General features: G+C 34.9%; 1 protein-coding gene across 4 annotated transcripts in view; it reads right to left on the bottom strand.

Annotated features, from left to right (window-relative positions):
- Positions 1 to 18028, bottom strand: part of GBE1 (1,4-alpha-glucan branching enzyme 1) — a 263149-nt gene that overhangs the window by 154269 nt on the left and 90852 nt on the right. For all 4 annotated transcript variants that reach the window (NM_001266287.1, XM_077991016.1, XM_077991015.1 and 1 more), the window contains 2 exon segments: positions 416 to 551; positions 1361 to 1486. In NM_001266287.1, coding sequence (NP_001253216.1) covers positions 416 to 551; positions 1361 to 1486 — 262 coding nt within the window.

Raw genomic sequence — 18028 nt, 5'->3', positions numbered from 1 at the left:
ATAAAATAACTCTGATACAAAATGAGTTCCAGGCACATTACATATATAAGATTTTTTTCCTTAACAGACTAAAATGAACAGGTTATAATCAATGATCACTTAAATTGATAAACTTTTCCTCCAGCAAAAAAGTAATTATGCTTACATATTTATCTATAATTTTGGAAGTCATCCGTTCACATTACTTAAAATTGAAATTGGAATAATATCTTTAATTCTTATGCTCTATCTTATTCCATTTCTCTTTTCTATGCTATCACTATTACAGGGCAATTTGAGAAGCCTAAAATAAAATGTATTTCTATTACATATTTAATCTCCTAACACAAAAAAGAGACACTTGTAATTAGCTTTTCTAATAAGAGAACAGACTCATTAAAATTTTATCTGAATAAAAATCACAGTTATTACTTACCAAGGTCTTTGATTCTTGGTAGTACATTGCACGTAAAATGTTTATAAGAAGCTACTTTTCCTTCATGGGAAGAAATTCCCACATGAGATTCATAAATTCTTAGACTTCGTGGCTTCTTTGGTCTGGAATGCTTAAACTACAGAATATAAATTACATATAGAATTAAACCAGGAATTCAGGGATGACACTACCTGATTAAGTATATTTTTAAAAAGTGGTGAATATACTTAAACACTTGGAACTATTCTCACATATAAAAGGCACGGGCTACACTCACTAAATTTTATTTTAGGAAAAAGTCCTTACAGTCCTGTTAGTGGATTTTAAAAGATAAATCATGTAATAGCTTATGCCTTATCATTGAGTAAAGATTATTTTTTGAGCTTAAGCCTCAGAGAAAATGTAAGATCCATGAAATACAGACGTAATTATCAAATGCAAAGTATATATCAACAAACTCCAATGATTTAAAGGACAGAAAGTGAGTTCAAATATACACAGAACACTTGTCAATAATATGGCGGTAAAAATTACCCTAGTTAATACATTCATGAGATGGTCTTCCCTATTCCATGTTTCTAAGGACATTTATCCTAATTCAAACCCATGACACTGAGAAATATTGCACTAAAGAGTCTCTGATAAATCAGAAATTGTAGTTAAAAAAAACAAACACAGTATCCCTTACAGATTAGTATATAGCAATTTAGTATTCTGTTTTCCTTAACCTCAAAAACAGACTACACAAAAACTAGCTTCTATATGTTATTGGCTACAGAAGACAGACTCTGATACATGCACAGTGTAAGAGGAATACTATGATGTAAAATACTCAACTGTCAGTGAGGAGAAGCATTGAACATTACTACAAAAGTTATAAAAGTAAAAATTAACTTTCCTAGAAGTGTTGGAATAATAATTTATTTAAAGATTTGTTGTTCTCACTTCATATGAGTGTTCTGGATCCCAGTGTAGCCAATCATAGTTCACATTAGCACCTTCACGAACCACATACTTCGCCCACGGTGAAATACGATACAAGATCTCTCCGCTTTTACTAGTAATAACTACCTAAAAAGAGAATGAGATGTTATTGCTTTAAAATACGTCCAGAACTCTGATAATACATAATGGTTGAGGAGTACTGCTACAAGTAGGAGAGGATGAATGATCTTAAGAATCTAGACCACCATACAGATGTGTGACCTTCAGGAACATAATTCTATCAATGTTGGTTTTCTCATCTGCTGTTACTATATCATCCTTAAAGTAACTTCCAGCGTGAACATTTTATGGCTTTCTGGCAATTTCCACCACTGCAAACTAGTCATGAGAGTGCTTACTTAAACGAACAGTAGATACTAAAAAGACAAGAATATTATTTGGAAGCTTCTGTCAATAAATCAATTAATGAGAGAAAATCATCCTACTCCATTAAAAAAAGGAATTAGTGAGTTATATAACCATCTATTTTGTTTCCTTTCTATAGCAACTAATGAAAACATGTTCAGGAAGCTTAAGAAGAACAGGTTTGATTAACACTTACAAAGTGCACACACAGACACATACAAATATTTTCCACGTCTTCTCAACTTCTTTTACCTCCTATTTGCTGTATTCTTTACCATACAAAACCAAGCATTAGCTCCTTTAATCATCCATTCACATATTTGCCAACAATACCACTACTGTTTTTGATAATAAAAAATAACAATAAAATTTATTTTTTTACTGAATCTACTATTAAGACTTAGAACTAAATAAATGATTTTGAATTTATCCAGCCATATAAACGGAACTTCCACATGATTGAAATGGTAGCTATTTATTTATTTATTTATTTATTTATTTTTTGAGACAGGGTCTCACTCTGTCACCCAGGTGGAGTACAGTGGTGTGATCACAGCTCACTGCAGCCTCGACCTCACAGGCTCAGGTGATCCTCCCACTTCAGCCTATCGAGGAGCTGGGACTACAGGCAGGTGCCACCATGCTCAGCTAATTTTGCGAGGGCTGGGTTTTTTTTGTAGAAATGGGGTTTCTCTGTGTTGTCCAGGCTCATTTTGAACTCCTGGGCTCAAGTGATCCTCCTGTCTCAGCCTCCCAAAGTGCTGAGATCACAGGCATGAGCCAATGCACCAGGCTGAAATTGTAGCTTTTACACAAAGTTGTCTTTTTTACTAAACTTTCTAAAAGGAGGTAGAATATAATTTTTAAAATCCAGATTAAAAGCTATATTATGCCCTCATCATTGAGGAGAATGTATTCTTCAGTCTCCTCTAATAGACAAAAGCTTAAGTACTCACAATTCTTAGTAACTAAATATTTGTATAATGCTTTATAAAGATTTTTACATTCTTATCTCACTTGATTCCAGAAAATCTTTGTGACCCAAATATTAAGTGAGATTATGTAAGTTGCCAAAAATCCCAAAATAACCAAGTGGCAGAGCCAAAAGCTCAACACAGAGCTTCTAATACTCACTTCTCTTCTCTGAACAGGCTTCCCCAGCACTTCCTTCAGATGCCAAAAAATAATAAATTATGGTTTACAATGGAGAGGCTGGGTAAGTGGTGAAAGGAATATCTAACTTACATGAATACAATTATTTCTCCTTCATTATGCCTCCCACTTATTAAAGCTAATCATCACCAGGTGTTGCTATTATTCAAGCGATTATCACAAAACATGAAGCAATAAGACCAACCTACTTGTAGATTATTTTAACCTTAAAAAAAAAAAAAAGTCCCTTAACCTACATGAATCTGTAGTATAATGTACTACAGTAATATGTTTGAGAAAGGGCCTTCTGCTCACTCATCAACCCAGAACAATGTACGAGGAAACAAAATACTATCAATCAGTTTTCAGTGATTACCACTTTGGCTAATCTATCCATCTATGCTGTCTCTGTTTTGTAAATGGCTTCTAAAAGGCAGATCATAAAAAATAATCATTTCTGAAGGTGTCTCTAGGCAGAGAAAATACTTGCAATTTTAAGACATTGAAATTTTTACTTCATGCAGAATTTAACTCCCACATCCTTTGGAACACTAATTCCTTCATCTTGCTGTACGCAGAAATGTCTCCAGAGGCTACTGAATGATGGGTGTTGAATGTTGAAAAGAACAGTCCCTGCATGGTTCTCGGATGCTCTTACATCTTTTGCTGGGTACACCAAGATGGCAAGGCCCTGACCACTGTTAATGGCAGCCATTTCTTAGGGCTGTCCTTCTAGTGAGCAACCTTCAAGGATAACATAATGACACCCTTGAAGACACAGAGCTGCTACAAAAGAAGGGATTCTCCAGGCTCAATATTATCTAGCTATGTTGTGAACCCAATGTGTGAGCAGCAGTCATCTGGGTCATATAGTGTCACCCCTACAGGGTTTGGAGGACAAGGGGAGCCAATGAAAATATGATGTCTATTGTGCCATGAGTAATAAAATAATTTACTTCTGTTCTAGGAGTCCTGGACCAGAATCGATGGTATGGTAACAGGTTAACTTCTAAGTCTGTAGGCAGGGCAAAATCAAATCACTGACCTGACAAAGGAGTGTTTGCTCATTCAGTGGATCACTTCAATATTTTGTTTCCAAAAGTTCTGTCTTCTCCTACTCTAAGAGTCATTTCTACTAGGGCTGCTTGTTGGAGGGGAGCATTTTAATATTCCCATTTTCTCCTTCTCTCTTATTAATGGAATTGCACCCAAATGTTAAGTAGAGCAAAACTTTCTACCAGATCCAGAACACTGACCTGTGATTGGTACATAATAAATATCTCTACTCTTTAGGCCTCTGAATTTTGCAAGCATTTTTTTTTTTTACAGTAACTTAGGTTTTCCTTACTAGTACACCTGTCTATAGTAGCCATCTCACCTTGCTTTTCACTTTGTTCCTAAATTGTTGTAATCTCCATAGCTAAATAAGAGTATCATAACAAATATAAGTAAATTTAATTTGAGAGACAATCAGAGAGTAAAGACTACATCCTTTATGCACTAAACTTTGCTCACAAAACTCTTTTGGTGAGGGGGAGGGTACATCCTGCATATGTGTTATGCTCCAATGAGTTCAAATTCCAGTCGGAAAAATTTTTAGAGAAAACTTTAAGTCATTTAACTCACAACCTCAAAATGTCAGCATACTATGGAGCAAACTGAAAGAAAGAGCTGGCTTGATTGATCTTTCAACAAGAAGTCTGGTATGTAATGTTTAAAAGAGTTCACTTGATACTGTCAAATGGGAGGTCTGATACACTGCTAGTGTGAGTATAAAGCAGTATAAAATTTCTGAACAGCAATTTGACAATCTGCATCAAAACCTCAGAAAAAGTAATTCCAGGTCAGGTACAGCGGCTTATACCTACAATCCCAGAACTTTGGGAGGCTAAGATGGGAGGATCATTTGAGGTCAGACATTTGAGACCAGCCTGGGCAACATAAGGAGACCTGGTCTCTACAAAATATTAATGAAAAATAAAATAAAATTAAATTAATTTAAATTAAACTGACATGATGATGCATGCATACGGTCCTCATTAATTAGGAGGGTGAGGTGAGAGGATCGCTTGAGCCAAAGAGTTCAAGGGTACAGTGAACTATGATCATGGCACTACACTCCAGCCTGGATAACAGAGAAAGATCTTGTCTATAAAAAATAAATAAATAAATAAAGTTAAAAGAAAAAAGTAACTTCAATGAATCAGCAATACTAATTATAAAAGCTTGCCCATGGAAACAATCAGAGATGTGCCCCAAAAAACTATGTCCTTGTCTATTAGTCTTAGTGCTACTTCTATTAGCAAAGACAGAGTGACTGAATCATGTATAGTTGTTAAAAAATATACACTATTTAAGCATATTAAAGATTGCAGAAGAAATCTTCTAAGCTATATGGAAGAATATATTGTATCTTTCTAATGTAAATGCACAAAAGCTCACAGTCTAAAGTATTTTAAAAGATATAAAAATATCAATAAGGTTAAATATGGGTAAGGGGACTGTGAGTAGTTTTTATTCTCTAGCTATATGTTTTGATGTTATCACTTCATTTACTGGTATAGATTCTAGATTCCAAAAATATCAGCGGCTTAGTAAGGATTACAGATATCTGAATCATGTAATCACACATACATCTGCAGAGTGTGCTCCTCCTTAGGGTGTACCCCTTGTGTACCTTAAGTATATTAACACATTAAGAAATACAACCTAACAAAATATATCAAATTACTCGAAAGAAATATAATAATGAAAATAATACCATAATAATACCAAATAATACCATAATAATCTTTTTTAATGAGCCAAATTATTTATTTGACTTACAGGAGGTTATCATCAAAAGACATTATTGGATTACAAAAGTAATTTAATAAAAGAAACTTCTAACTTTGCAATAGTCAAATTAACTTAATGAATGGTTTAGAGTCAAATTTTATTTAGAACATGTCATTTAAAACTCAAATACACAATATAAAAAACAGTGAATGATGAAGACAAAAAAGTGTGTGTGTGTGTGTGTGTGTGTGTGTGTGTGTGTGTGTATTCATTCATGCTTGGAATATATTTTAAAGTGCTTCTTGCAAAAAACAAATTTTCCATGTACTGGAAAATTACTGAGATAATATGTTCCTTAGGTGGCCAACAATTTTATATAAAAACATCAGATGTGTTCAGCTGGTTAGAAGTAAGTGTTAGCATACTCTGAAAGATGGTAATGAATGTAGCTTTAGGTTTCATGAAGGAAAGTGTAGCAGGCTAACAGAAAAGGCACAGTTACTGAATCACATAATTCAAATTGCCCCAATTATACTACAAACATCTCCTAATGTTGTGAGGAGGAGGTTTTCTTTAAAAAATTTTTGCTTAAAGCAGAGTGAAAAAAAAAACATATTGATCAAGATAACTATCTGATAGGGTACAGGTCAAAGTGAATTATCAAACAAGTGATTTCTAATTTACAGAAAAATATGACTTCCACTTCTTTTTAATTTGACTTTTAAAATTTCAGCTATATTGAGTTATAATTAACAAAAATTATATATATTCAAGGTGTCAAACAATGTTTTGGTATATGTACACATAAACCCAACATATTTTAACAACATGTATATTATATGTTTCCACCAATCTGATGAGATGATGGCCACAGAGTACAGGCCCCCTGATTTCCCAGCTGTTAATCCTTTAGTAGCTGAGTTGTCTTGAGTTCTGGAAGTTCTGTAAGAAACATGAGGGTGGTAGGAGTGGTACTAACAAAGTCCCTGAGCAGTACCTATATATTAAATATTAAAATTTTTTTATTTTAATAAGTATAGCCATACCAGTGTACAATGCTAATTATCAGTATTCTGTGTGCATATATATGTATATGTGTATTTACAATGAGACTGAACACACACACACGCACACACAGAGACAGAAACAGGAATATACATGCATACATACATATTATAATTAATTTTTTTTTTGAGACGAAGTCTCACTCTGCCACCCAGGCTGGACTGCAATGGCGCAATCCCGGTTCACTGTAACCTCCACCTCCCGGGCTCAAGTGATTATCTTGCCATAGCTGGCATTTATAGCCACAGGCCACCAGGTCTGGCTAATTGTTATTCTTAGTAGATAAAGGGTTTCACCATGTTGGCCAGGCTTATCTGGAACAACTGACCTCAGGTGAGGCCCACTTCAGCCTCCAAAAGTACTGGGATTACAGGCACGAGCAATTGCGCCCAGCTTATAATTACTTTTTAAGTAATTTATAGAAGAGGGTGGAAGGAACATAAAAAAGGAAAAAAGTAGTCAAAAATTTGTAATTAAGTAGAAAAGTAAGTGATATTCCAGAGGAAAATCTAACAATTCTACCAATGACCTGAATCCCAAAGAAATAAATGTGTGAGGTTTTTGTGGTTTTTTTTTTTTTTGAGATGGAGTTTCACTCCTGTCACCCAGGCCAGAGTGCAATGGTGCCATCTTGGCTCACTGCAACCTCCGCCTCCTGGGTTCAAGCAATTCTCCTGCCTCAGCCTCCTGAGTAGCTGGAATTACAGGCACCCGCCACCACGGCCAGATAATTTTTAGTAGAGACAGGGTTTCACCATGTTGGCCAGGCTGGTGTTGAACTCCTGACCTCAGGTGATCCACTCGCCTCGACCTCCCAAAGTGCTGGGATTATAGGGATGAGCCACCACGCCTGGCCAAATGTGTTTTATTTAAAATATATATCACAAATATATAGTATAAACATTATTTTTAAATGCATAGAATTTGTAATCACTAAAACTTTAAAATAACTTAATATAATTTAAAGTAAAGCTCATGAATTTCATTGTAACCGAATTAATCTTTTACTACTTATCCTTGTTTTGTTTAAAACAGGACCTGTTTGTATAAATTCTATTCACAGTTCTATTTGTTATTTCTGCTGAGCCAATTTAACATTCATTAAGCTTATGTGAAGACTATATGGGAAAGAATCTCTTTGCCATTGTGCGAGGCTGAAAACGGCCTCCCAAAAAATATCCACATCCTACGCCAAGAATCTGTGAATGATACCTTCTGTACAAAAGAAGGTCTTTGCAGATGCAATTAAAGTACATATCTGGAAATGGAGAGATTCTTACTCCATTTCCAGATTCTGCAGGGGAGCAATCACAGATGGAGATTTTACATATAGAAGAGGAGAAAACAATGTGGCCAGGGAGGGAGGGACGAGGATACTAGCAAAGGAATGCCAGCCACTACCAGAAGCTGAAAATGTCAGGGAACACATTCTCCCCGAGAACCTCTAGAGGGACAATGGCCCTGACAACAACTTGATTTCAGCCTGGTGATACTGATTTTTAACATCTGGACTTCAAAGCTATGTCAGAATACATTTACATTATTTAAAGCCAACATATTTATGCAGTAGCCTTAGGAAACTAATACAGCCAATAAGGGAAAAATTGGAAACAATAATTTTTCTATGAATAAAATGGAAATATAGTTAAACGTAGTTGAAATTTGTCAGTATTGCAAAGAGTTAAAAGATATAAGTTATCTTCATGAAGAGTCTAAATAATACATTTGTCTTGTATTCATTTCCTACTCCCAAAAAGTAGACAAATATGTACTAATACATTACAGTGACCTTCACTAAACAAGGTAAGTCTCCTTGACAATTCCCAGGTGAAGCAAACTCCTTCAAACTAAACATTGCTGAGTTCCAGACTTGATAAAAGAGCCTTTAAAAATGTGAATTTGTGGCCAGGTGTGTGGCTCACGCTTGTAATCAAAGCAATTTGGGAGGTCAAGGCAGGTGGATCAGCTGAGGTCAGGAGTTCAAGACCAGATGATCCATATGGAGAAGTCCCATCTCTACTAAAAACACAAAAATTAGCCAGATGTGGTAGCAGGTGCCTCTAGTTCCAGCTACTCGGGAGGCTGAAACAGGAGAATTGCTTGAACCTGGCAGGCAGAGGTTCCAGTGAGCCGAGATCACACCACTGCACTCCAGCCCGGACAACAGAATGAGACTCCATCTCAAAAAAAAAAAAAAAGTAAATTTGTAATACACAGTTTTTATACCTAGCCTTCTTCCAACGTAAGTACTTTCAAAGATTAGACAAAAACAATCACTGCATACGTGATGTAAATGAAGGCTCTAAATTTACCATACAGAAAAGCAAAGGGAATATTTTTTTCTACCCAATCCCTGACATATTTGCTTCATTAAACAGAGATGAAACTATTTAAGTGAACAGATAATCAGTGAACAAAAAAATATACTTATTGAAAAAATTGCATTCTGAATTTCCTAATTAGGAAGATGAAAATCAGAAACACTCTTCATAGTAACTGCTAGTTCATTGTGAACTTTGAGTTTATATTTCTATTAATGGAGAATTAAAATAAAGACATCATTAAAATTATCAAGGTAGTTTTCTAATAATAATAGACCTTGATATATAAAGGACCAATTCCTGGGTGAATTTTTCTAAAATCGTATTAGTTGATTGGTAAGATTATATAAATTAGGGTAATATTTAGGCTACAAATGACATTATATATTTATAATGACATTATATAAATAATGACATTATATATTAAGCCTCCTATGGATACCAAATAAACATAACTGTTTTCTTGAAATTATTTTAATTTTCTATTAATTTTATCTGGATACTAAAGCTCATATATTTTAGAAATCTCTTTCTTTGCCTCATAATTTAGTTCATAGTTTTCAATTAGTCAAATAAACTTACACAAGACATATGCATATAAAATCATCCTTATGAGGCTCTTTACATCTACAACATTCAGGAATTGACAGAGGTGGATAGAGAGAGATGAAATGATTAGCTTGAGTCCCTGAGCTCTTATGTTATGCAAGACTGGACGCCACACAGGAGAAAAGAAGATATCCTTGCTAGTAGCTTAACTGAAAAAGGATCGAAATTAGTTAAACTTCTAAAGCAATAACCTATAGACAAAATTTCATTAGCTCCCATTGTTTTAGATTTCTTATTTTAAAACATGCCATCACAATGTATTATTTTTCTTCAATAAAAAACAAGAAACCTTTCCAAGGCTGAATCCATAGCAACAGCTTGAATAGGATAGTTAAAGAGTTTCTCTGACAAAAATAAAAACTTACTAATCATAATTTTAAAACTTCATTAAAGGAAAAGACTGAGCATATTAGCTATGAAAAAGAAATCTGTAATGTGATACAAATGAGTGTCAGATCAATTTATACGAAACTTTGGGATAGCAGACACCAATGCATAGAACAAAAACAGACTATTTTTGAGGTATAATACACATAGCTTCTTTGTCCCTGACAACACCAATTAAAGAATTAAAAATATATTACAAACTCATTTCTGTAATAGTTACATATAGGACAGTAGAAACTGCAGAATATTGTGAAAGTAAATAAAGATCAGTAGTCACTTCTAAAAGCAGGCCCTGACTTAGAACGATTTAGAGAGACAGAAGCTTCTGCACCTATAAAAGGGAGTATTATCCCCCAAGGTTTATATCCTAGTTTCCCTATCTTCTAGCCTAGTTAAGGAGTATTACAATTGTAATATGTTTTTCTTTCTCTGCTTTTCTACTGAGACAAATCTTTAAAGAAATAAAGAAACAACTAAGTAGGACTGATAAAGTGTTTGCTTCATTTCAAGTACATTACCTGAACAAAAACCTTACAAAGTGAGGTCGCTACAAAAAGACAAAGTCCAAAGGGATTATTCGAGATTTAGGAAGCAGGCATTGAAAACGATATCCCTGAACAAGTGAGAATAACCACTCCTAAGTGAAAAGAAAAGGAACAATGCTGAGATGTTGTAATCATGTAAAGATTGATTAGGTGTCTTAGACTAGAAAACGAATGAATTACACATGACACAAAAATATGGGATTTAAACATCCAAGATATTGAAAGATCAATATCGTAATAAAAGAAAAAAGCTATGAAAAGGGGAAAAAATCAGTAAGTTTTCATTACTGAAAAAGTGTGCTTCAAAGAGACTCATCCATGTGCAGTGAAGGCTAGAATTCTATTAAGTAAACAGAGTTATAATTTGGTATAAAGCCAATAAAAAAAAATCTAAGAAGTATTTTCAGAAGTGATAGGATAGGGGAAGCACTATTGCAGGATGAGTTGAAGTTCTTTTAAAAATATTTTATTAAGTATAATTACAAAAGTCTATCTGGTGATAAATTCAATCATTTGAAGAAAAGAATATGATTCCCAAGCAATCATTCTTTTTTATATTTTTAAAATTTTTTTTGAGACAGTCTCGGTCTGTCACCCAGGCTGGAGTGTAGTGGTGTGATCTCGGCTCACTGCAACCTCCGCCTCCCAGGTTCAAGGGATGCTTCTGCCTCAGCCTTGCAAGTAGCTGGGACTACAGGTGCATGCCACCACACCCAGCTAATTTTTTTTTTTTTTTTTTTTTGTATTTTTAGTAGAGATGGGGTTTCACCATATTGGCAGGTTGGTCTCGAACTCCTGACCTCGTGATCCGCCCGCCTCAGCCTCCCAAAATGCTGGATTACAGGCATGAACCACTGCGCCCGCCCCTAAGCAATCATTCTAAGTGCCACTGCAATGAAGTAAAATATACAGCATGGAGGAAAAAAAAGAAATAACCCCTAAAAGAAATCTAGAGAAATTCCAAAGATTACACACAGAATACATAATTCTAAAAATTATAGGATCTTTTAAGAAAACATACAATTACGTATTTAATAAACATGAAGACTATTACATCCAAGAATATAGTTAATGACTATTAAATAAACAGTTAATGATGAGATGAATTCCTCTTGAATCTTTAAATATTCTTTACAAATTAAGGTCTCACAGGTTGGAACACTATCATTCTTTTCTCTCCTTTCTTCTACAAAAAAAATCTGTCTTTTGCAAGGTATAGGTGATATTAGAGGAAAAAGAACTGGAAATAGATATGTATGTACAATGATTAAAGTAAATACAACCATTAAGAAATAAGAAAGTGATGAAATAGTTTGTATAATGGGAAAGAGATAATGACTACCAGCAGCACTAGATCCATTTGGATAATTTCTTGTCAACTGATTTTTTTTAACAGCATTCCAGTAAGTTATAAAAGATGGTCAAGAATTGGAGTGACCTTTAGATAAAGGACTCAGGCACTAGAGGTGGAAACAGTGATAATGAGAAGAAACAGTGGTAAATAATAGGGTTCTACACAATAAACCTTTTTACTTTCATCCTTCCTTCTTCAGGTATATCTAAATCTTTAAACATAAATGCCCCTGTCTTGTGTAGATAAAGCAAAGGCACAAGGCAGCAAACTTGAACTTGATCTCTAAGTGTGATAGCCTCTCTGGAAAAGTAGAGAGAACTACTGAATAAACTAGTGAACATACTTCAGTCAATAAAGCACAGGCCTGGGAATTACTCACCTGACCAAAGAGTGAGGCATGGGGAATGTTCATAAGATGAGACGCAGTGACCTATGGCTGACTGTTTTAAAAAAATTGTATGTTCATGAGAAGATACAATTTTCAATTTGAGTATTAGTTATGTGGGGAAATGTAATGCTACTGACATATTAGGATGGATAAAGATGAACAAACTGAAGTGTAAAACACACACACACACGAAACCACACACTTTAAAGAAAGTTAAACATTAATTTTGACATTTAACATAAACTTAACTGTGGTATTCAATAAAAGCACCCAGCTTAAATGTAAATGTTTAAATCATGAATGAGATTGTATAGTATGCACTTTATCATATTTCCTGTAGGCATACCTTTATTCATTATTGTTTGGAGGCATACTTGGCCAAGGTGCAAATACTTTTATTAAATATAACCAAAAATAATGCCCAACTAAACAGTCACGAACTGTAATTTTCTTCCTTTTTCTGGCATGGCAATAAAAGATCACATATTAAACAAAAGCTGTCTTGAAAAAAAATTGGATGCTTACATAATTTAGAAGAAAAAAGCATGAAACACTTAAAAAAAAAAAAAAAGTATTCCTAAAGAAAAATGTGAGAAAGTGCTCAATTTTCCAGACTTTATAATCATATTTAAAATATACTATGCACACATTGAAGAAAGAAAAAAAGTTGATAAAATACAACATATTTCACAGTACACAGATACAAGAAAAATAAGTTTGCTAATACATTTAAAGTATCCATGGAATCAATGTTTACATTAAGGGATCAATTAGGAAACAGAACTTTATGGACAGTATAATTTTTTAGATAATGGTAATTCATTTGTACAAGCATTAAATAAAATAGAGAAAACGAATGCTTTTTATAATTATTTTTCTGAAATGTATCCCATAACCACCTGTGGCATGAAACACTTGTTAAGATTGATTTGTATACTCTGACATGCCTGGAATACAAACATCTTCCCCCTTAATTCAGTAAGAAAATATTAGGCTTTTACATGTATCTTTGACAGCAGTTTTCAACCCTGAAAAGCAGTAGTAACTCCTGGGGAATACCTGAAAGATGCCTGAGCCTGATTTCTAACCACTGCCACCATCCTACCAGTCGCTCTTGATTCAGATTCTCGGATCTGCAGTCCAGGGCTTTAGGAGATAAAAGCTAGACCTGAGAAGGTAAAAGACAGTAGCTACAAGTACCAGTGTTCCAGTAATCAAATGATAGATCTGTATTTTAAAAAAATAATAGATTATCATAGAGGTTTGAAAACATCAGGTTACAGGGAATATATTTCCTAAAACCCTGGGAATAATACTTTTGCAAATCATAAATATTTTGCAATACAATTTGTCTCAATCTCTGCTTTGCATTTTAAATGTATTTCTTATGTTTTAACAAAAATTTACAACTATATTTAATCCTTCATTGCCTAATCTTCCTACTAATTTACTTATTTTATTAATTTTATTGATTTATTTTTTAGACGAAGTTTCACTTATTGCCCAGGCTGAAGTGCAATGGCGCGATCTCAGTTCACCACAACCTCCACCTCCCAAGTTCACGTGATTCTCCTGCCTCAGCCTTCTGAGTAGCTAGGATTACGGGCATGCCCCACCACACCTGGCTAATTTTTGTATTTTTATAGAGACAGGGTTTCTCTATATTGGTTAGGCTGATCTCGAACTCCCCACCTCAGGTGATCCACCTGCCTCAGCTTCTCAAAGTGCTGGGATTACAGGTGTGAGCCACCGCAACCGGCCCTTCCTACCAATTTATTATTCTCAAAAAATAAAATGTAAATATCTTTATCAATTTAAGTTAATCACATTTAAATCACTGAAGGCTTCCATGCTGGCTCAGAATTTATCCATTTGTGGTCCTGAGCATCCTTATGATTGTCCTTAAACTCACATCATTTACTTATGAGAAAGTTTCCACTATACTTGAGAATGCCATCAGAAAAGAGCCTGGTAAATTTACTCAAGCTTCTCATCTTGCCCTGTTGCTCTAACCCATCAACATTTTTTTAAAAAATTTCACAATTTCTATACTATGCATCACATCAATCATTTTGCCAAACATTAACAGTTTCGTAAAAAAAAAAAAAAAAAGTTATCAATGTTTCTTTAAATGCCATTATTAAAACTTGATATTTTTCTTCTCAATACATAATTTTTATTTTAAAATTGTAGCGGATACTGGCTCTTTAGTCAGTCAGACTGCCTTTCTGCATTCTTTCCTTGTATTAGAGAGTATGGAAAGCTTAAAACCACACTTCTCTCACTCCCTTGCCGCTAGATTTCAATATGGTAAATGAACTCATATAAGAAATGGAAGGAAGCAGCAAGTACATGAGGTAGATCATACAGGGATCAATCGTTTATGCCTGAGAATGCAGAGTGACGCTGAATCTAATAAAATCCCATTATCTACATAGTCACAAAGAGTGGAAAACTCAAAGATAACTATCGAGCTGATAAGGGAGTGCGAGGAAGGGAAAAGTATGGTCCCTTTAAATAATACAGACGAGGGAAAGGAAGTGCTGGGTAGAGAAAGGTGGGTCCCTGGCTAGGGCTCGACCCCCATGGACCTAGGTGAGGATGAGCACTCCTGCCTTCCAGCCCAAATGTTGCATTTTCCAATACCACCCTGGCCCGCCATGAACCATCACGGGCATATAAAAACCCAGGACCCCGACGGGCAGACACACAGGTGGCCAGCCGTCGAGAGGACCACATTAGCATAAGCAGCTGGAACCCAGGAGGATGTGGAGGGGAATGCCAGCCGCAGAGCACCCTAACAGACACCAGCACGCCCACAGGCCCTACACTGAGGGACAAGGCGGAGTTTGGCCGGGGCAATCTGAGGACAGCCAGAGCCACTGAGGGGCCCAACTCCAGGGGAAAACCATCTCCCTACTAGCTCCCCCAGCAGCGGAGAGCTACTTCCACTCTATAAAACCTTGCACTCATCCTCCAAGTCCAGATATGATCCAATTCTTCCAGTACACATGGGACACAGAAAACCCTCTGTCCTTGTGACAAGCTAGAGGGTCTAACTGAGCTGGTTAACACAAGCTGCCTATAGACAGCAAACTAAAAACACATGGTAGCACACGCCCACTGGGGCTCCATGAGCTGTAAAGGTCCACCCCTAGCCACTGCCGTGGGGTTGGAGCCCCACAGCCTGCCCCTCTGTGAGTTCCTGCAGGGGTTTGAGCAGCGGGGCACTGAAGTAGGGAGCCACACCCCCATCGCACACCCTGTGAGGGGGACAAGGGAACCTTTCCCATTTCAATGTCACCACTAATTAGTTCATGACACTAATAATTTCTATTTGTACCTTCCTACACATAATTATGTGCACATTCTGAATCAGCTTTTTCATGAGAAATAATCATAAAAGGGGGCTGTGCATGGAAAAAAAATTTCTCTGTGCTTTTGGTTTCAAAATTCAAATTTTAAAATTTATTTTTTATAAACAGAGTTTATTACAGTTATCATGCAAAAAGAAACAGAAGTTGGCAATACCTAGGATCGCTCGGGGCAGAGAGGATAAAGAGGAGGGGGGATCTGTATTTCAACTAAGATGAGAAGCAGTACTCTTTTTATGAAAAATAAGAACATAATTTGACTTAACCTAGGACATCATTTCAGAAGAACACAACACATCTGGAATATCAGAAAGTTTGGAATCAAAGTAAGATTTAGAAAAGAACTGGAATAAGGTACACATGAGCAAAAGCTGGAGGCAAAATCTGGACTGAAGCCATAAAGAATGGTAAGGAAATGGCAGAGCCTGGAAAATTAAATGGCAAAAACAGAAAACTTGAATGTGTCCAAAAAAAACAAAAACAAAAACAAAAACTGCCAGCACTACAAAGACAAATAGTACAGGTATGTCCAAACCTGAGAGCATCTGGGCCTAAAATGCCTCAACATTTTGAAAAGAAAAAGAAAACCAACAAAATTTCTTCAGATGTTAAAATTATTTTTATATAATAACTCATTATTAATTTTAAAATGAGTTCATGTCTCAAGATCAAGTGGAAAGAGCTCCTACTCAGCTGAGAACAATGTGTTCATGAGATTGCTTATAGTTCTATTCACATGAACAGATATTTGCAAAAATCAGCCACTGTAATTACCAGTGCAAAACATTACAGATTATTATTTCATTATTATTATCACTTCAAACCTCTCAACATGACTGTAAATGTGACTTCTTAAGTCAATGACATAGAATTAATTGGCAATCACAAACTAACTATATTTAGCATAATGATAGAGTAAACCCTGTTTAATATAAATATGCAAATGTCAACGGCATTGTTATTTACAAAGACAACAAACAAAAGCCATCACCTGTATATTCTTCAGCTTATATTATTTCATTACATTCTAATTTGTATATGAAATAATGCCTATTCTGAGAGAATTTTTTAATTCAAAGGAAGTTTGCAACAGTGTTTCATAATAGTAACATATTTATATATACGCATGTATATATTCACATATATTATTATACTACACATCCATTTAATTTCTGTAGGTTGAGGTAGTGTTTTTAAACTCTTAGAAACGCTGATTAAATGAGTTAAGTAATTTATGAAAATTAAACAAATGAAAATTACTAGATTGATGTTAGACATGAGACTTGTTAAAGTAAAATAACCTACTGTTGGCTCTTGTAAACATTTTCTTCCCACATTACATGCAAGTGGTCTTCTTGGGATATGTCAATGGCTAATTTTTAAATTTTAAATCTGAGGCACTTCTCCTTTATAATCTGTAGGCAAAGTTACCAAGGAGTACACAATAAAAACAAAAACTATATCCAGCAAAATACTCAACATTGTTGAACAATTTACAGGGTAAATTCAGAGCACTTCTGTGGCCCAAATGCAGGAAGCAGGGAGGGTAGAAAATGAACATTTTGTTCTTCTAAGCAGTGGTAATGAAGGTGGAGCCCTGATTTTAATACCTCAAGAAAGCATACAATTGTTATAAAATTATGTTAGCTTTATAAGAAACAGACTTGAGTGATCTAGAATAAGTATATTAATAAATTTTATTTCTTTTTATAATAGTCATTCATATCAAAGTAGAATGCTTAGCCAGAATAAATATTAATTTATACCTTGTAGACATCACTCTATTAATAATGTGTATGGACTTGACCCAAGTAACTCACATAATAATGTACCTTTTGAGATTTTCATGATATATTGGGAGGGGTGCAGCAAACTGAAGACTAATAGGCACAGTATAAACCACATTTTTATGATAATAAAAAGCATATAAATACAGGGAGGCAGAGGACAAGGGCAAGGACAGTTTATAAATGCCTAAAAACAGATTAGGAAGAATGCCCATAAAATCTATCAAGAGTGGATGGTAGCCTAGAGGGCTAGGCCATTAATAATTATAAGAAGGGCTACTTTTCTTTCCATTTTTTTAAAATTAGGTCCTATTTTTCAAACAGACATTATGAATCATGTTGCATAATTACAGAAAAAGTAAAACTGACTCTCTTCAAGTAAAAATAAAGGCATTTCAAATATCAAAATAAAAAGTTTTCCTGGGTTGAAACACATGTCAAAAGTCCTATCGTTTTCTACACATCTAAAGAAATATACATGTGCATATATACATGAAAGTTTA

The sequence above is a fragment of the Macaca mulatta genome, chromosome 2 (genome assembly GCF_049350105.2).
Source record: "Macaca mulatta isolate MMU2019108-1 chromosome 2, T2T-MMU8v2.0, whole genome shotgun sequence".
Taxonomy (NCBI): domain Eukaryota; kingdom Metazoa; phylum Chordata; class Mammalia; order Primates; family Cercopithecidae; genus Macaca; species Macaca mulatta.
Note: the sequence above shows the minus strand (reverse complement) of the source record. Positions and strands in the feature narration are given on the sequence as shown.